General features: G+C 32.7%; 4 protein-coding genes across 4 annotated transcripts in view; all 4 read left to right on the top strand.

Annotated features, from left to right (window-relative positions):
- The first annotated feature begins 6,141 nt into the window (after positions 1–6,141).
- LOC105565335 lies at positions 6,142–9,104 on the top strand. Its single transcript, XM_012018432.1, has 4 exons — positions 6,142–6,461; positions 7,388–7,530; positions 8,188–8,374; positions 8,503–9,104. Exons 2-4 carry the CDS (start codon positions 7,488–7,490, stop codon positions 8,675–8,677), a joined length of 405 nt encoding a protein of 134 aa, XP_011873822.1. The 5' UTR covers positions 6,142–6,461; positions 7,388–7,487; the 3' UTR covers positions 8,678–9,104.
- A 636-nt stretch (positions 9,105–9,740) lies between these two features.
- LOC105565334 lies at positions 9,741–11,749 on the top strand. Its single transcript, XM_012018431.1, has 5 exons — positions 9,741–9,763; positions 10,279–10,362; positions 10,486–10,697; positions 10,973–11,174; positions 11,468–11,749. Exons 3-5 carry the CDS (start codon positions 10,658–10,660, stop codon positions 11,613–11,615), a joined length of 390 nt encoding a protein of 129 aa, XP_011873821.1. The 5' UTR covers positions 9,741–9,763; positions 10,279–10,362; positions 10,486–10,657; the 3' UTR covers positions 11,616–11,749.
- A 5,821-nt stretch (positions 11,750–17,570) lies between these two features.
- LOC105565333 lies at positions 17,571–20,355 on the top strand. Its single transcript, XM_012018430.1, has 3 exons — positions 17,571–17,702; positions 18,792–18,996; positions 20,133–20,355. The coding sequence occupies exons 1-3, from the start codon at positions 17,657–17,659 to the stop codon at positions 20,329–20,331; spliced, it is 450 nt and encodes a 149-aa protein (XP_011873820.1). The 5' UTR covers positions 17,571–17,656; the 3' UTR covers positions 20,332–20,355.
- Positions 20,356–20,441: 86 nt separating this feature from the next.
- Positions 20,442–20,882, top strand: part of LOC105565384 (ephrin type-A receptor 4a-like) — a 5,432-nt gene continuing 4,991 nt past the window's right edge. The window contains exon 1 of the mRNA XM_012018530.1: positions 20,442–20,454. Within this exon, the coding sequence (XP_011873920.1) occupies positions 20,442–20,454 (13 nt within the window). The remainder of the gene's footprint in view (positions 20,455–20,882) is intronic.

The raw sequence follows: 20,882 nt of genomic DNA, 5'->3' as shown, positions 1-20,882 counted from the left end.
GCTAATCGTCGAGAGACAATGCCGGTTATGCGTGCGGTGCATATCGTTGACTGACTTCTTCGACAATAAAACGGGAAATCTCTCACGAATAACGATTGTAATTTTTCATTGTCGTGGTTTTCTCGGGAAATAATCTAGCGTGAGACGTTGTTTCTTACTTATCGAAAGAAATTATGGAAAAAGAAATAACGGATTGATCAGTACAGGCAAATGTCGAAAAGTACACGGGGGGGGGGGGGATCTTCTCTTGAAATTTACACTGAAAATCATGTAATCGTGGAACAACTTGGCATTTCAAAGAACTTCATAAGAGAGTTTGGAAATTTTACCACGCATTTTACTAGTAAAATTTCATTTCATATCATTTACTGTTGCAAACTTGAGATGCAGTGACGATCGTTTCGGACACTTAGTAAGTACAACAGCGAGGGGGAAACCACTGAGGGCATTGCGGTGTACAGATTTGCGGCATTACTGGGCATTAGGCCTTACTGGGACAGTATAAAGATAAAATAAGATAAAATAAGATAATAAGATCAAGTAATGCCCGCTGGGCATTAGTGGGCACTGGTGTACAAGATTCGGGTCAGCGATTTCCACCTCGTACAACAGCGATATTGTAATTACCGGTCCATCCCGATGTACCGTCTCTATTTTCATATTTTTACAAAATTTTATTTTTATATTTTTATCACTTTACATACTTATGCTCTCGTGCCCGATAAATCGATCGGTGATCGCGTCTACGTTTCCGGATTAAATCTCAATATCTGCTCCAGCCCACCCGTCTCAAGATAATCAATCTACGTGGCTTTGTATCCATCCGCAATATTCCTTTCTCGCAAATCCACCACCTCTAAATTGAAACGAGATACATGCGGTCACTTACCGACCCGACGCGCAGCAGCGGAGTTGATGACTGCATTAATCTGAAACACGCAAGCATACGCAGGTCTTAAAGCAGCGTCCAGAATAAATGTCGTTGCACAAAGTGTCGCAGAAATTTTTACAATGCCCTTCACTCCACTATCATTCGTACTTGCGTCTCCCCCCCCCTCCCCGTAGGAATATTTAATAAATTAATTACATAACCTCCAGGGTGCGCTCGGGGAGCTCACTACCAGCGCTATTTAGGCATATTATACAATACGTCGCGTCGCGTAGACTCCACAGGCGACAAATAGCGAACAAATAATGAATTACTCACCCACGGTTGCTCCGCCGTCGCCGGATGCCCCCCGGGCCCCCTCCTCCTCTCAGATTCCTTGGTCGCTGGCACACAACACAACACTACACACTACACTACACCGGCGACGTACGCGTACGCGAATTCATTGTCCGGATCTTCCGCGATTCGCGACGGAATCGACGCTGCGCGCACGGCGCTCCGGATAATCGTCGCGAATTTTACTGCGATCAAGCTCGAGAACGTTCGCTCGCGTCCCCCGGCGATCCAACATGGCCGCGATGCGAGGAACGCACGGGTGCAACTTGACGCGCCACTCGCCGCGACAATCTTACACGAGCCTTTGGCAAATCTAACCCTGCTTCCGGACGATCCTCGCGAGACGACGCGCACCCGCGCGATTTCCGCACGCGGCCGACGCGCGTGACGGCAAGCTGATCGCGCTACGCGACGGGCGATCGTCGATGGAATTGGCGGACAATGAGACACTTACTAAACGCGAGCCGATTACTGACGCGCGCGACGTACGCGACGCTTCCCCACGAGAAGATTCGCGACTAGCGCGGCCAACTTCACCCCGGCACCGAGCGAGGTGAACTGAGCGCGTTCTAGACGCGCGTTATTTGATATCGCGGTAAACATTTCGTAGCGGTGTGTTTTTAGGCAATTACGCGACGCTCGGCGCGCGATGTTTTGATTATTCCGCGTGCCAACGGTCACCTTGTTGTTAATCTCGCGGCGACGCTTGGCCCGGCAGGCATCGCGGCGCGGGGCGCGGGACGTATTGTCGTGTTCGAACGCGCGCTCGTCGGGTCGACATCGCTGCTACAATTAGCACGCGGGAAATGCTTCGAAATCGCGCGACTGAAACGCGACGTTACGCGAGTAAATACCGCGACATAAATTCTCATCCGCCAGTGAATGTAAAAATTACTTTAACTCGGGAGGCACAAGTTTTCCCTTGGAACCTGTGCCGCTCGTTGTATCGTGCCTCTGATTGCCCACGTTCAGCAGGCACAACTGTTGAGTGAGTGTTCAGTATGATTGGTTAATACTTTTAGATCCAGCCAATCATATTAAGAAATCACTGAGCGCTCGCTCAACAGTTGTGTCTGCTGAACGCGGCCATTGTCTTTCGTACAACAGAATCGCATCGATCGCAATGATCTACAATGTGTTCTTTGCGTCGAAAAACATTCTATTTTGCAACCAATAAATACGTTTACATTCGTGTAAGTTAATAAATTGTTCATTGTACAATCGTAACTTGTCGACTAATTTTTTAAGCGTTTTGATTTGCTTATATAAAATAGAATGTTTCCAGTTGCAAAGGGCACATTGTAGATTAGGTTTAAAGCGATATGAAATAATATACTCTCTAAAAGTCAATCAGTGAATCATTACTGAAAATAGTCACTGTTTTCAGTGATAATCCACTGATTGACTTTTAGAGAGTACGTCGAGTCTACGTTCGTTGTATCTTGAAATTTCAAGTATCAGGCGATCCGAATGAACTTACAATTCGTTCACGTATCGTTTCTTAGACACGGTTTTACCAACATCGCTTAATTTTGATCTTAGTTCAATTCTTCCTGTCCTCGTATGCCCATTTTTACCAATGCAGATTAACTTTGGTCTGAGTTTAACCTACTTTTTGTCTTTTCATAGTCCTCGGAATTCGGAAAAGATAAAAACTTAGTCAAACAGAGATCATAATTTATCTGCATCGGTAAAAATGGACATAAGAGGACAGAAAGAATTGAACTAAAATCGAAGTTAAGCGATGTTAGTGAAACCGAGTCTAAGAAACGATACGTGAACGAATTGTATGTTCATTCGAATTGCGTGATACTCAAAATTTCATGGTACAACGAACGTACACTATATTATTTCATATCGCCGCAGATTTCTTGCATTGCGGCTTAGGTCCGATTTCACCAAACGTCGCATAACTTTAATCTTAGTTTAATTCACGTTTGTCTCTTTCTAGAGAAACAGTTGGAAAAAGACAGGGAACGAATTAAGCCAAGCTTAAAGTTAAACGACGTTGGTGAAACCGGGCCTTAGCGTCTTACGTTTTGCGCCCGTTGTAGAATAAGTTTTAAAGCGAACGCATCCGCGACGATCGACAAAGAGCCACCTGCGCTTCCCAAAATAATGCCGGGTTTTTCTGGAATCGCGTCCGTCGCGAGCGAATTTTTCGGGCACGAGTGGCCGAAACCCACCTGTAACCCAGGCCCCGGCGTACTGGGTGGCCCAGATCGCGCGAGCGTGCTGTATTTTTACGAGCCGCATACCCTCTCTCTTTCTCGCGATCAAAGCTTTAATTAATCAAGCCATTAACCACGATTTGACTCTCGATCAAAGGAGCCGCAAGAGATCGTTGATCGATATCTTTATTGCCCCGCGTACGCATGTTTGCATGTTTAAAATGCGGCTCCTTTAACTTTTCTAATTAATTCCAGCAGTTTACACATGTGTCCCACGATATCTCGTCTCGGCATCGCTGTTTGCACTTTCTAATGAAGATCTTTATGTCGCGTAACAAATTACACGATAACTTGAGCGAGTATCAATATTTTATTATGCTCGGAAATAAGATTTCTTCCGGGTAAGATAAAAAGTGTATAAAAACAAAGAGAAAAGGGTAATATCGCGGAATATCTTTTATATACACATGTAAGAAGAAATGTGTTCATTTTTTATGCACAATAATTATATGTCTCAAGCTTAATTAAATGACCCTCTTTATTTTTAACAAATCTCTTCTTTGTTGATATACCCAGAAAAGTTTCTTTGAAATCAAACAAATTTTCTTTGAATTTTGACCTTACTAGACATTTAATTTAATTTCAATGAAATAATTTCGTTACCTCAACCGAAATTTTATTTCATTAAGACTAAAAATCCTAAGAAAATTCATATCTATTTTTTCAAATCTAGCAAATGTTTTAGTTGGAAGAAAATAAAAATTTAGTAGATTCGAAGAAACACGATTTCAACGTATCTCATTTGTTTAACCTAAATAAATCCTTTTACGTATAATAGAAAAAAAACTTTTTAGAAAAGTAATATTTCAGATTCAAATAACACGATCAAAATAGGAATACTTTAAACCGAGCTAAAGTTCGGTCTCTAAAAGCGTCGGTGAGAGCAAAAGGTGGCGCATTGTGTCTTCCGATAGCATTAACTCCGCGCCACGCAAGTAACCGCGTGCTGCCAGATGAACAACTGAGATTGCAGGATGGGGACTTTACGCCAGCGAATGCACTTATACATAGCCGCGGTAAGAAACGATCGTGGCTCGCGCGATAGCGGGCGACAACGAGAAGGAAGACGGCGACGGCGACGACGATCGGCAAATCGGAGGATCCTTTGTCCTCCAGCCCGCGCTCGCGCTCGGTTTCCCTTTTTCTTTACGACCCCGCGACTTCGCCGTCGCGTTTAGAAAGGTCGGCCGTTTCCAAGCGCTTAGTCGCGCGGAGAGCTTATGGGCTTGTGGTATCGGGCCGCGCGTGTAATTAAAAGAATGCGACGTGCCACGCGAGCGCGAGTGTCCGCGAGTTTACGACGTGCCGCGCGCGGCTGCGATAGAGGCCCAACGTGGAAATGCCGCGACGACGATGTCCACGATTCGCGCCGGCCACTTGGCGAGTACACACTTCGCCCACGGGCTCTCATCCCGATCCGTTCCATCGTCTCGCTCGAATCGCCTCACCGGCACCGCAGATTCCCCCGGGTGGCGCGTGTCACGCGCGAACGCGTAATTAAGAGGCGCGGTAAAAACGCAAATAAATGAAGACTTACTTATGGTTGGCTAATTGTGCCCAATTTGGCTACAAGTAGAATCTTTAACCGGCCGATTTGAGTACTTACACAAGACAGGTTGAGATTTAAAGAGTGCACGGAGAGAATTTTCTCTTAAAATTTACCCTGACAACCATGTTGGACAACATAGCATTTTCAAGAATTTTGTGAGAGTTTTTAAAAACTTTACCATACATTTTACTAGTAAAATGTGTACCAAGTATAATTACGAGTAAAATGTATGGTAAAATTTCCGAAAACCCGCATAAAATTCTTGGAAATGTCACGTTATTCCATGATTTTCCGGATAAATTTTCAGAGAAAATTCTCTCCGTGCGGCAGTAGGCGAGAAACTTTCTTGGTGTCTCTCCATAAGAATAATTCGTGTCAGATTCGAGTGAAAAATCCGCTTGATCGGGTAGATAAGAAGGTGGTACCGCGATTCCTGCCGCATCACGCTCGCAGATGTAACAGAAAGTTGAATAATACATCATAGGAATAAAAAAGAAGGAGAGAAACGATGATGCGGCAGATAATTGTACTACTTATTGGCCGCTGCAATACGCTGCATTATTATACGATCGTGATTCTTTACGCCTGTTTAACCGTCGAATAATAAATATTACACGCATACGCGGACTGGGCCGATCGATGCGACTAAATTCGACTATTCGGCAGTACAGTGCCCAGATAATAAACGGCAACTTCCCATTACGCATTAATAACAAGGCGGCCGCGCGGTTATCTCGCGGCGGACAATGTGCGAAGGCAAACGGCTTGCTTTACAAGGAACGAACTGACGGTTATGGCCCGCGTTGCGGACGGGAACATAAATATGACGACCACGCGCGGACCTACGGATCTGTCCCGCCACGGGTTTCTTCGGGCTTTCCTTAATCGATGAACCGTCGATTCGCCAGTACGTCCCGACAGGCTAATCAACGTAATATCGTACCTATGTAATGGTACCAATTTAATCTACGACAATCTGCGTACCTATACTTCCTATACGCCGCACGAGAGCGCATGACAGCTCTCGTACCTTCTCCCGTTGCTCACAGTTCCGCGTTACCAACGTTTATCGGGCCGTAAAATTAACAGAGAGAAAATAATTGATTCTATTCTGGGATCAAATGAGGTGTATATAATGTATATAATCTATCATCATATGATTGTAATATATGTAATACATGTAATACATCGTTTTCAGCTCTCTTCTGATACGAAAAGATCGTTCGCAAAGGAGTAGGGTGACGATATGATTCGCGAGCGTCTAGAGACAAATAGTTCCGTACTGGAACAGCCAATAGTGTTTATGCGAATAATACCATTAGTACGAAAGCTGTCCGTTTCCTACAGACCGTAGCTGACTTGTCATGTACAGAGGACGTAGCGATAAACAGCCTACATAGCAAGCAGATAGAATCTTTATTCTTATGGACTATATTTAGAGAGCACCCTGGCTAAGGTAATGTTTCTCGCAATAAATTTTCCGTATTAAAACACTGGCCGGTTAATGTCGACTAAAAAGCTGGATTATTATATTTGGAGAACATCAATATCGTCTCGACTAGTGTAATATTATCGATAGTGTTATATTAATTTGAGAATTATTTACGTTGCAATTATTATTCTTAACATTTATTGTCGCATTAATTACCTATGTAATGGGTTTTCGCTAGAAATATGAACAAAATAGTCATTTGCCAAATACGTTGAACGATACAAGATTTTTGATTTTTGTATCATAAACTAATAATGCATATAAATATACCGATTTCCTTTCGAAATTAGTATTACTTTTTAACCTTTAATTCTCTTAGTACAGCGTAATTCTCTTGTAGCGAATTCGGTTGCTTGTACTAGTGCGCACTTAGGCTTGTTTACAGTCAATTCTTATATTAAGGATCGTCTTAAATATCCCTTGAAATACTTCTTAGCTAGTAAAATGATCTATGTAGCACCCGTACGATTATTTCTTTGCTAATTAGGTTTTTGAGCATGTATTTAAGTCGACCTTAAATATATTATAGAAATTGACTATGAACAAGACTTATTGTGCACTCAGTGCACTAGTACAAGCAACCAAATTCGCTATTAGTAACAACAAATACCTACAATTTGATTAATGCATTAAACAATACGAGTATATTGGACGATGTTTAACGTTAAGTCAAATTGAATTAAAATTACGTTTATTTATGTTAAATTTTATTACGTACTTTATTTCTAAATAAGTATACTTTATTATATATTTTATTTTAACTTCCTGTTTACGTTATGGTAAATAACTTCGCTAATGCTGGACAATGTACTTTAAAATTTCTCATTTTCAGTATCATTATTTGTTTTATACCACTAATTCGTATAAAATGATCATATTATTGATTTCAGAAATTGACGACATCAAGACAGATTACAATTGGATGACTCGAGAAATAGTAATTTTATCTAATTAAGTTTTGTGAACAAGAGAATTGAACCTTACATTATAATGCAATTACTATGGACAACTATATTTGCACTTTCAGTCTGTGGTAAGATAATTCATATCTCTAGAAATGTATTAACAGAATGAAGAAATATACATATATAGTATGCACATATTCACGCTTCTTCGTTCTGTAAAAAACGTAAATAAGAATACCTCTGTTTTTTTAAAATTAATACAAGCTAATATTTAAAAATGTAACAGAAAATATAAGATAAATTTACTTTAAAATTTAATCGCGTGGTAAAAATATATTTTAATGGAAAGAGTGACATATTTTAAATGCAAAATTATATAATATGTAAAGAATACAAAAAAACATATAGAACAATGCGTAAATAAAGTTACGTATTTCTTCACAGTTCCAATTATATAAAATTATATAAATAACACCATATATGTATATACATTTAATAACATCATAAATAAAACATTATAGATTATCTTCTAAATTTAATTTAATATAAAAATTTACAAGAAATTAATGATCAATTTTTGTTACTAATAAAGAATTGAACTAGTGATAATTTAATTTTAACTTACAAACAAATTTCGTTTATTCATAATTTTTATTTGTAATACCGTTAATTCTTTAATAATATAATAAATATTAATTAAAATAATATTAACAAATAAAATTAATTTATTACTAGTTAATATAGTTATTTATACAATACAAATACTTTTGTAAATATTGTTCAAGGAAATGTTATGTCGATATTACAAAATAATAACAATACTGAATATAAAACGTCAAAAAATTCATCGATCAATTATCCGACAATGTTAAGAGTAAAGTTAAAGGAATCCATTTTAGTCTCTATAACTGTAACCGGTTTAGCTTTACTGTTAATCATTCATTTATGGATCCTTATGTGTCGGCTTAATAGGTAAGTCAAAATGTCTCGATATTTTATACGTTGTTATGATCTCATATCTTAAATATTACAAGAGGATCCATATATCTATATATATGTACGTACACACACACATACAACATATATGTAAATCTTTTTAGGCTTCACCAGTATTCTATTGTAATACGCATCCGTGCAGCTTCTGGAATCTTTTGGCAACGTTGTGTCGATCTTCTTCCTTGTTTCTGTAGACGTCTACAGACGCAGCAGACACCCAGCGAACCTAATGTATTACAAAATTTAAGAGAACCAAATGATAGAAATACTTTTGTATAAACATTTTAACTGTTACGTATGTTAAATACAGCATATATACATCGAAAAGAAAATTTTCGTTTCCGTAGCTAATCATGGTTTGCTAAAAATATTTTGCTACCTACGTAACATATAAATTTCTAAACCACAGCAAAGGGTTTGCTGTCACACTTAATACAATAGGCATAGTAGCAAAATACTTAGCTATCACGACTAAATATTGGCTGTCCATATGTTACAACTGAAATTAAGTTGCCACATGCAGTTTTTAGTTACGGCAGCTACATTTTTTCTTTCCGTGTACTTTTCAACAAACTAATTGTGAAATTAGAGCTCATGATTATATACATAAATTTTGTAATGCATGTATCATTTAACTATTTTATGTATAACTTATATGTCTAATGTAATTAAATCAATATACTTTGACTACAATACAGTATAATACATGTATTTATGTGAATAAAATTTAGTGACAAACTTTATATAAAGTTTTATTTATTTGTTATTAAACGATCTCTGATTAGAATTAATATCGCAGAAGATAATGATCAATAATAACAATTAATAACATTAATGAAAAGCAATATCGTTGCATTCTGTATAGAACATTATACTTATCTTGATTGTTTAGATATACATATCTATCAATTTTTACTGGCTAAGTAATGCACAAGTGAAAACAGATAGTAAAAAATAAAATACAAATTGCATTAAATTGTAAGAAAAGTTTTAAATACATATTAGTATATGATAATATATAGTTTATTGTTGCATTGTAGTGTTTATATATAGTACTATATAATGTATATAACAAATATATAATATATGACAAATTTAATTATTATGATAAGTGATAAAAGATTTTTGTATAACACAGTTTTCTGGAGACTCTATGAAGGAAACGTGGGAACAGAACTCATTGGTTACTAAGTACTGGATTTAATTGTTGATGAACAGAAACCTGTTGATATTAAAAAGACATGAACGCTGTTGTAAAAGAGTATGTAGCTAAAATTTTGGGTTCCTGCTGAGAACAAGAGAGACAATGTGATCTGCAAGCCTGGAAATAGACGTAACATGTTAATTGTGCCAAATTTTTCTTCGGTATCTCACTTTTGAATGTTTTATCAACATATGTATAAAGTTACATGTCATTGTAATTCATTAGAAAGATAATGAGTGTCCTCCCTCTCAAACCTCATCGATATCAATAATGACCATTACTTATAAATTAATTATACACATTAGCTTGAATTCCCCGATATTTTGCTGTTGTAATTTCGTGTTATCACGTGTTAACGATATAATCAGAGTAAAATTGATGATGATTATCTACTAATTAGCTTTAAAAAATATAAATCTCGCGATTACATGCAATGTGATTGCAAATTATTATACATAAAATAAGAGCATTTACACACATTTGGTGTGTGTTTAATCGTACACTTTTGAGGCACTTTTAATCGAGCATGTTTCGCGAAATATTAACCAAGTACCTATATCTCGCAACATTCAAAACTCTCTTAGTTTTCATGTCCTTGTCAACTGACAATCATACATACATACAAATATTTCTCTATTATTTCGTCTCACAACAGTGTTATATTTTACTTCTAAAGGTAAATGTCCGTGTTTTAACGAGAAGTTTAGTGTGCTTACGTATCTCGAACATCGAGTAACAGAATATTAGACTAATTCAAACGGTAATTCCTCCTTTTCTATTACATTTTATTACTAACTTGACTTCTCCTTTATCTTTCGATAATTACAATTTTTTTAACCGACTTAACTAAAACTTTTTTGACTTTATGCATCTACCATTTAAGCATAAAATAAACCTTTACATAAACAATTGGACAAATACTGCGCTGCTTTTCTGGATGCCAATATATAAAATAATCACCTCATTTTGTGATTGCAACTGAGTGAATCAAGAAAACTTCGTTTAACGTCCATCTGCTTTAATTTTCCGCAAGACCAATTAAACAGTATCTTATCATGTCATTACGGATAATTTACTTTGCGATTTTTATTTCAAGTAAGATAACTTATATTATCCTATATGTACCAAAAATAAATTTTATTGTTAAAAAACTTGAGTTATTGATTTACTAAATTTTCTATACACTTAAATACATATACAATTAAGTCAATTAATTTATATTAAATTTTTGTTCCTAATAAAATTACAGTTCTTTAAAGGGATGTTTATTACGAATTAAGTATCTTAGAAATAGATGTTATAATTACCATTTATAACAATGACCAATATTGAAAAACAATATTAATTACTATTTGTATTTACCTTTCTAGTTATTGCACCAGCAGTTGTGAATGCCGTATTTCGACATAATGCATTTTTAAAGAGTGATGTAATAAACGAGAGTAACACTTCAAAGAAATACCCGGAGATCACAGTGGTACGGCTTGAAGAGTCATTCGAATATTTAGATGGGTTATTAATAATTATAGCCGTAATTAGTTCCATGTGTCTTTTTGTGTACTGTTTGCACTGGTAAATTGAATTCTCTTAACGTATATATACGTACTTCTTGTTAAATAGAATTATATATTATTTTCGTGTTAATTTGTTTTTTCTTTATTGTTAGAAATAATTCTTATATTAGTTGTATAGATATATTACAGTATAGTTTCTCACTGTCAAATAAGTTTTAAAATAACATTAATAAACTGATAAAACATTTTACAAACAACAGAAATTTCGAAAATTTAATTTCAATTTCTTATAAATATATAGATTTTCAACACTTATTTACGTTGTTAATCGTACAAATTACATTTAATTAGGTTTACCTTAACTCCTACCGGAATACAGGCTGTTATGATTATATCAACTTATTGGAATCGTATTTCCCGATTTTTTTACTTTCGAGGACTCCGCGGTGAACGTGATCCACCGCGTCAGGAACAAGCAATAGAAGTTATTGAACTATAAAGGAATCAAGGAAAACATTTTACAAATGAGATATAATAAGTGAATATATGTTACATAGAAGCAAATATAATTGTATGTATTATACGAAATGTCTACGTTAAAAGTCGTACCAACCGGAAGATAGTCGATTAGGATAAAGGTCTATTATCGATACCAATAATCATTATTTTTAAATTAATATTGCACATTATGTAAATTTAGCGACATTTTGATGCTTTAATTGCGTTTAGTACTAAATTTTCCTTTAGTTTCTCATTTTTTAATAATTTATCATCATCTGTTGTAATCGTTGTGATAAAATTACATGTCCTTGCAATCCATCATAATGAGTGGCTCGTATGTCGTTCCTCTCAAAATTCATCGATACCAATAATGATCATTATAAATTAAATTATTATTTAAACTTGCTGGCTATAATTTGCTGTTGAAATTTCGTGTTATTACGTGTAATTAACGATATAACCAGAACGAAACTGATGCTAAAACTAATTATCTTTAAAAATATAAATACTGTATCGCGATGAAAATGTAATTGAGAATTATTTCTGTAATAATAAATTATTACAGATATATCATAAGTTGAAGCTTCATATATTATACATTAATCATATACTTTTAACACTTGTAAGAAAGTTTAATCATATATGTTTCACGACATATATTACCAAGTATGTTTCGCGAATTTCAAAACTGTCTTAGCTTTCATGACTTTACCAAGCAACGATTATATGTATATCAAAATGGTATTCGGTTCTTCCTACACGCAATCCTGCATAAAACTCTACATTAATTTCAGGCGATTCATATAACAAAGTGATATTTTCATTGGAAAACAGGATTAAAATCATACCGATTCGGTTCAGCTTTCTGAAAGGGATTAAGAGTTAAATTATTCAAAATCCACATTATGACACAATTATTAAATACTTCTGACTTCGGTAAGATAACTCTTTTTCTTTCCATTCTTCAAATAATTATATACAATCTATTACACCTATGTAATTATAATACTCATACATAAAAGCTCGAAAATAAAATCTTTAATAACTGGCTATAAAAATTGCAACTTTCTTAATCATGAATTTGGAATAAACTTATTTTTTAATTAGAAGTAATTACTAATAATACAATATTATTACTCTGGACACTATAGAAAATGTGGCATCACTACGAAATGCGTCAGAACAAGGATATTCTTGTGAGAGAGCTTTGATTCCCTACTTTAACATACTAGTGATGATGATACAGCAAAATAATTTGATTCTACAACAGATCCGTGGTTACGTTCTAGTCTTCTATGCACTATTGATTATAGTAGTAGTATTTATATGTTTAGTCGTCATTATTCGGTGCGGGTAAGCCAAATTTCCTATGACTTCAAATTTTATTTATAATATTTCATTCTAAATATTTAATTACACACAATTTAACGCATAAATAAATAAGATATTCCATCACTCTCCCCCTGTATCACATTAAATCTATTAATGTAAAGAGAATATATTATTGCATAAAAAAGTATACAATTTTACACTAGTTATTCCAAATACTATTTTATCCTGTTTAATTTTCTTAAATTGATCGTATAAAATATAAAATAGAAACACCAGTAACTGCTACCAATACTTCAAATTCTTTCGTGATTTATTATGCGATTTATTAGCGTTATTTTCAAAATAATGTGTCCACGATGTTATTAGAACATTTATAAAAATGACAAATATTGTTTTGTATTAGATATGGAGACCGAATCTACGACTTCTTCAGAAACCTATGGCACCACGTCGTCCGTTGTTTTTCTAGAATTCGTAGAAGCGAAGTAGAACCTACAGTGCAGAGGAGGACTTCACTGGCGAGGCGAGCTGCTGCGCTGCATAGGGAACGTGATTCAATCGAGCTTGCCGCTTCCGGACACCAGGAAACACAAGAAGAAATACATAGTGTAAGTATAAGTAGGGAATAAATGTGTATTATGGCTAACTGTAAGCTATATAAAATCATATATCTTCTGTACTTTGTATAAATAAATTATTAATACTAACAACAAGTTCTTCTTTACAGTTTCGAAATAAGTTATTTTCAGACGAAAGAGAGGAACAGAATTTCGATCACGTCGTGCTGCAAGTGCAAGCAGAAATACATAATGTGAGTATGTGCAGAGAGAAAAATGTTTATTATTACTAACAATAAGAAACAAAGAATCAAAAGTATACCTTACTTCTTATACATAAATTATTAATACTATCAATAATTTATTCTTTACAGGTACCACGTACGCCTTCAAACGTATTGGAGCAGACTCACCTTTAATTACGAACAATATTGTTCTTGTGAATCTCCTAATGTTTTATACACATTGCGTAATGACAATATTCTTTTGACAATTATGATATAAATGATAAGCTTTAACGAGGTACCTGTTACGTACAATTTGCTTATACATATAAAATACATTAGATCTTAAGTGGAGAAATAACATAACACAAATTGCTATTAAATTAATAACTTTCTCTAAAAAAATCATCGTCATTTTCATTAAAAAGAAGACACAAAATACTAAGGTTATAGACAACAAAAGTACCATCGTTCTTGTGATAAACAATTAACTCTGACTTGAATACCGTACAATTTTTATTTACACGATTTTAACATAATACTTAATTTTTATAACTCTAAAACTGTATCTATATTCATATACAATCTATTAATTCAATCAATAAGAGATATATCACCTTATTGTATACTTAATATGGCGATAAAATAAAATCTGCTCTTTTTTTATTTTATCTTAAACATATTTAAATTACACTTAGTTAATGTTAATCTTATTGAAAGTTTTAATGAAAAGACAACTTCGGCCAAATTAATAAATAAAACTTATTTTATTAATTTAATAGCATTAGGAGGCATACATAAGGGCACAGATTGTAGTTATATGTTATACAAAGATAGACAATATTAAAATTTGTATAGTATCTGTAGTATAAATGATTTATATGCATTACTTTACATTACATGAGCATATATATGCCTCTGCAGGTTAATGATTATATACATATATGTATTGTATATATATTCTCTCTCTTTATATCCTCCCTAGTATAATATATAAAGTGAGCATATACAATATATATTCGATTTAATTAATATAAACATATATGTATGCACATATGCATATATAAATATACATGCATATATACAATAGATATATTAATATGAACTGTACATGTGTGTGTATGTATATGCATATCCACATACATTTATGTGTTACTTATACATTTATTCTCATTAAACTATGCCTGTATCAAGTACTTTTTAATTATACCTTTTAATAAGCAGACCGTGTATTAACATTATGAATAATTATATACATAATGCATTTATATCATAACAAATACATTTTTTATAGCCAGTGAAAGAGAAAATATAAACATTAACGAATACCTTAAGTGTATAATTTATTTTCACGTCATCAAATTTCTTATTACTTTTAAAATTCTCAAGTTTGAGTAACGATGATTTTCATAACGATGGTAAAAATAGAAATAATTAAAAATATGCTTAATGATAAAAAGAATTGGTGAAAGTAATTAAAGAGAAATAATAGGGGAGAGGGTCCTGTTTGCCGACATTTCCGATTGCCTACAAACCGATTGTTCACAAACAGTATTGCGCACATGTAATACAAAAGTACGTTTGCGCACATGGTCTTATCACGCACAAACACATTGAGCACGTGATATTATTGCACACATGCAGATTGCACGCATGATATTATTGCGAACATACGCATTGCACACCTGATTTTATTACACACAAACAACGTGAACACATGGCCATATTGCACACTGCTGTAAAATAACACGCATGCAAGATATCATTACTTGGATGTAAATTTATATTGTACATATTTGTTGTTATTACAAAACAATCTTTCATTCGTCATCAAATTGAATACATCCATGATATAAATTTATGAGTATATATCGTCCGATAATGCATTTATAATGGATTCGTTCACTGTCTCTCTACATGCATTTCATCGTTGAGTACTTATATTGTAAGCACTCGTTTAAATGCAACTTCTAATCTGTAAAAGTATGATACCTACACTCATATACACAAGCATATCGTCATAATTGTTTCACAATTGTTTCTCAATATGAAATGAATTTATAATTTATTAAGTACATTTATGTTAAGCGCTTTTATTACGTCTTTCTTCCTCGCTTCTTCCCTCACCATCCCTCCCACTCTTTCTCCCCCCTCTCTTTCTCTTTCTCCGCGATTCTCGTGCGCGCGCAACTATGCTGTATAGTTTCAGCTTACTGCTTAAAAAGTCATCAATTTCGCATTAAGTTTATGTAACTAGCAAGGTTAACACACAATTGAAGACGAATGATAAAATCAAAAAAATAAAGTTAAATAGACAAATAATTAAGGTAGGTAATTCAAAAGATAAAAGTTAAACAGATACGAAAGAAAACGTATGATTTGTATGATACTTATTTTACTTTTTATGTCGTTTTTCTAAAATGTAAAATATACACAGTATCCTTATTAATGATTTCATTTTTTAACATAAAAGTCGAAATATAACACAAGGAAATCGAGGATTATCTTCGTTAGATTTTTTGGTAGTTCAGATAATAAAACGTATTAGAAAAAAATAACCTAATCCTATAAATAATTTGTCACTGGTGACAAAGCAGTATGGTAATAAGTATGTAAACAACTCTAACATTTCCTAACGCCAATAATATAAATTGGCCTATTACCAAGAAGACTTACACGCTTGTCTTCTACGGTTTGAAATCTCATATATAGTATATGTTGTCTATCACATACAGGACATACACACGATAGAATTCCAGAATTTGTAAGAGAAACGAAATAATATTAATATCTTGATCGAACTTCTTTACAAATCTCTTTGCAGAGCATATGCAATTGTCTTTCCCAGATATTTTCTAATAAATTTGAGAAGAAAGTTCATTAATTACCAATTTAAATTATTGGGCGGAAATTGCAATTGAAAAGAAATTCAGGCTGAAAAATACATACATACATACGTACATACAATTATACACACAGCCATATTTACACGCACATATACATCTATAACGATCGAAACAGATCGAATTCGTATATATTCCTTTCGAGAAAGAGAACACGCGTGGTACCTAAGCAAAATAATAAACAGTTTACTGGATTTCAATAACACTCGAGCAAATGGGTCAAACAATGCTAAAGAGATGCGTGATTCTTACAAATAGAGCATTCGTCAGTAACTGGTGTCGAATCGTACACGACGGATAAAAGAAATTGAAACAGTATTTCATTCCTGGTATGTAATATTATCTTATTTCCAATAAATTTTTATTTCGTCAAATAATTTTGATAATAGTTATTATACTAGTTATCATACTAAACTTTTCTTTAGTGTCATGCTGTTATGTATTATAAATTAAAGTGCAATTACATCATTAGCATATCGACATTGCAACGTATAGTATAAGTAAAATAATGTATATCACACTTCATCGAAATTTGTAATTTTATCAGTTAGGTATTCATCACAAATTATTTTATATTTCATAATAATTTAATCATTTTAAACTTACAGTGCGTTATATGCTAATGATTTGTCAAACATGTAAATAAATCAGATAGAATTAGTTTTCTTGGGAGAGGGGGGCTTAATTGTGCTACTTTGATTAAATTAATATTAATTGATAGTTAGTTATGTTATGAATATTTAGAATAGCGAATGCTATGTTGATCATACGACTGATATCTCTGTAGCATACGCTGGAGGAAATTCTACGTTCTTTTAGTTTTAATCTTGTCAAATAGTGTTATATTCTCCACTGTTCAAATATTCAAACTAAACATATCCTTATATAAGCATTAATTTTAGACGTTATCATCTTCAGATAATTTATCATAGAGTAAGAGACCAGTTACGAGGTAAATTAGGAGAGATGATTTTTGCCTTAAGTATTGTATAATAAAGGAAACGTCTCTGAATATTTTACAATATGAAGCTATCACTATGGACTATCGTCGTAACAATTTTAATTTCTGGTAAAGTAATTTACATCGCTAAGGGCCAGTTTCACAAACGTCGGTTAACTGTTAACCAGAGTTCAGTCAACTCCCTATCTTTTTCTATCTTATTATCTAAGAAGAGACACAGAATCAACTGATCTTCGGTTAGCGGTTAACCGACGTTTGTAAAACTCGCCCTAAGAAAGCATAATATTCTATTTGTCTATTGTTCTCTTCATCATATGGACTTCCAAAGTGACAAATAATACCTATTATATTTTTAAATAAGAAACAAAGTTTTCAGGGGAATATGTATATAAAAAAATAATGTAATATTGATCATAATATATAATTAATAAGAAAGCTAACATATATTATTTATAGTAACTTGATAAATGTAGTAACTTGAAATATCTTTTAATGGGAAAAAAATATATCCAATATTATAAGATTAGTATTATAAATTAAGTATAAAATATCAAATGATATAGAATGAAAATATAAAGAGTGAATTAGGAGTACCTCTGTTTTTAATTTAAAATTAGTTTCTTTAATTTAAAATCATTCAGTGTATTAAATTATCTTTCCAATTTCATTTTTATTTAATAATTAATAAAATATTAATATGATGAAGTTATACAAAAAGGACACAGCCAAATAACGAGCTAATATAGAATATTGGTTAATAGAGTAAATATGTATTTACCGTATTAATGTAAAATTCGTGTATGTTTCGATTTTACTTAGCTATTCTCAGCACTAATAATTTAATAAGAAAAGAAATAAAAAGTAAATAAGTATAATAAAGTATATAATTAAAATATTACATCATATTAATAGGCGTTTCAGTAGTATATTATAATATTTCATTTATTATCTTGTGTATATAGCTTTGCTTTTACTAAGCAGTTATTATTCTATTACTTTAATAAAATAAAATAATATTTGTTATAAAAAATTCATATATAAGTAACTTTATTCAGACTTAACAATTAAACTTATCCATAAAACAAATTTTTATATTTAATAAAATTATTTCTTTAATATATAATAAATACTTTAGTACAAAGAAAATTAATATATTATTAATAGATTATTATTTACTAATTGCAATTTTATTTCTAGATGGTGTAGCAGAAAATGTGACGTCATTCTTGACAAATACTACATATAGAAAAAACAATATAATAGAGGGCAACAAGACAAATTCAAACCCAACATATACATTGCAATTCCTGAAATATCCCAATTATTTATGGTTTATCAGTGGTTTCCTAGCTGGTGTAGGTGGTGTGTCCCTAATATTCCTTATGCATTTATGTCAGATACGGTAAATAAAATTTTCTCTTATAACAAGTGCTTATAATTTGTATAATTGATAAATTCACATCTACAATTAGTCCAAAATAAATGTAAAATGTTTATTAATTTAAATAAGTGTGAAAGTGATCTTGCTGGCAATTCTTTATTATAAATTACGACGTTTCGGTCAGTAATACTGGTCCTCTTCAGATAACAATCTTACAAGAGTGTCCGCAATTGTCTGGATGTTTATTAATGGTAAAGGTAAAAAGTGAAAATACAGAACAAAATAATGCTAAATTTCTGTTCCAAACATTTTAGAAATATGCTTCCATTTTTTATAATATACGTTCTTCACGCATAATCGAGTTATAATAACTTAATTAGAAATATCTTAACTACGTTACTTCTTTGTATGTAATTTGATTTTTATTATTCTGTATATCAAAATATTAAGATAATTATACAAATCGATAGTTTCATCAGTTTAAATATTTGTTTAAAAAAGATATTTTACATTTTATTCTAAAATATATTTTGATACATGAAAAAGATAAAATATTACTTAAAATAACTTCGAGCCCAACCACCACAGTGCTCACACGTATACATTTATTTTATAACTCGACTCTGTCTTATTCGACGACGATAATTGACTCAGGTGCGTTACGGAACTTTAATAACTCGACTCTGTCTTATTCGACGACGATAATTGACTCAGTATCACTCGAAAAGGACCCAAAAAATAGGGTCGAAACGTTGTGTAATAAATCGATTAAATAATTAGCCAGTTGGGTTGACTATTAGTTTCCCGTCTCATTTCTAATCATTACTGGTGACAACAAGCAAACTCACCTTCGTAAAATAACTTCCATAGCTGTATTTTAATACTTTGTGCACAGAATAATAAAATTAATCGAGTGATGTAAATAATAGAGATGATTATAGTTAAAAAAAAGAATATAATTTAAAAAGTTACAAGTTTCCCACAAATCTTTCTTTTTCCATCATTTTCAAATAAATAATAAAATCATAAGCAGCATTAAAAGTTCTTTTCAATTCATTATATTACATATATTATGTTTCTATTTATTATATTCGATGATTTATTTGCTACTATGTTATTAGATACTTCATATGTACATAAATATTCAATTAAATTAGGTGGTACATCTGGACCGCGCTTAGATTCCTTCGGCGAATTTGTTTTGGTGACGCAGCAAACATATATACTTTTCCAGACGAACGAAATGCGATTCCGAATTACGGACATGCCTTACGAGAAAGAGTTCTTGATGTAAGTAATGCAGTGCATCGGGTGAGATCTGTTTTGTTTAGTTATTGCAATGTGTACTTGTTCTAAATTAATATTTTATCACGTATAGTGTCTATCACGTATAGTGAGATCTGTTTTGTTTAGTTATTGCAATGTGTACTTGTTCTAAATTAATATTCAGCTTTTAATTAAGATTTATGTATACTATTAGTTTGTGATATATTTAATTAATTTTTTTATATGTCACCGAAGAGAATCACGTAAAATGAGCGAAATGTTCGACTTGTGTTCAATCATTTTTTTTAAATATATTAAACTGTTTTTTTTTTATTTATTTGCTACTGACATTCTACGTCGGCTCTTGTTGCCTTTCTGTTTTATCAATTGCAGTGCATAAAGTATGTATCATATTAATTAGAAGGACTGAATTTCAGATAAGTAATTTAGATAATTTACGTGCAATATTTTAATAATATAGATTATACATATATAAATAGTATAATATATAAATTAGATTTACTTTTTTATTTGATATCGTATAACCAACCTTTTTGCTTATTGATGTAATTATTACATATAAATTGTAATTATTATTAACAATCAATTTTTTGTTGCAGCTGTCAGGAAAAAGCGATATT

This window comes from Vollenhovia emeryi, unplaced genomic scaffold (genome assembly GCF_000949405.1).
Source record: "Vollenhovia emeryi isolate VEMERY1.0 unplaced genomic scaffold, V.emery_V1.0 DF939153.1, whole genome shotgun sequence".
NCBI classification, from domain to species: domain Eukaryota; kingdom Metazoa; phylum Arthropoda; class Insecta; order Hymenoptera; family Formicidae; genus Vollenhovia; species Vollenhovia emeryi.
The sequence above is the reverse complement of the archived record's forward strand: the minus strand, read 5'-3'. Positions and strand labels throughout refer to the sequence as shown.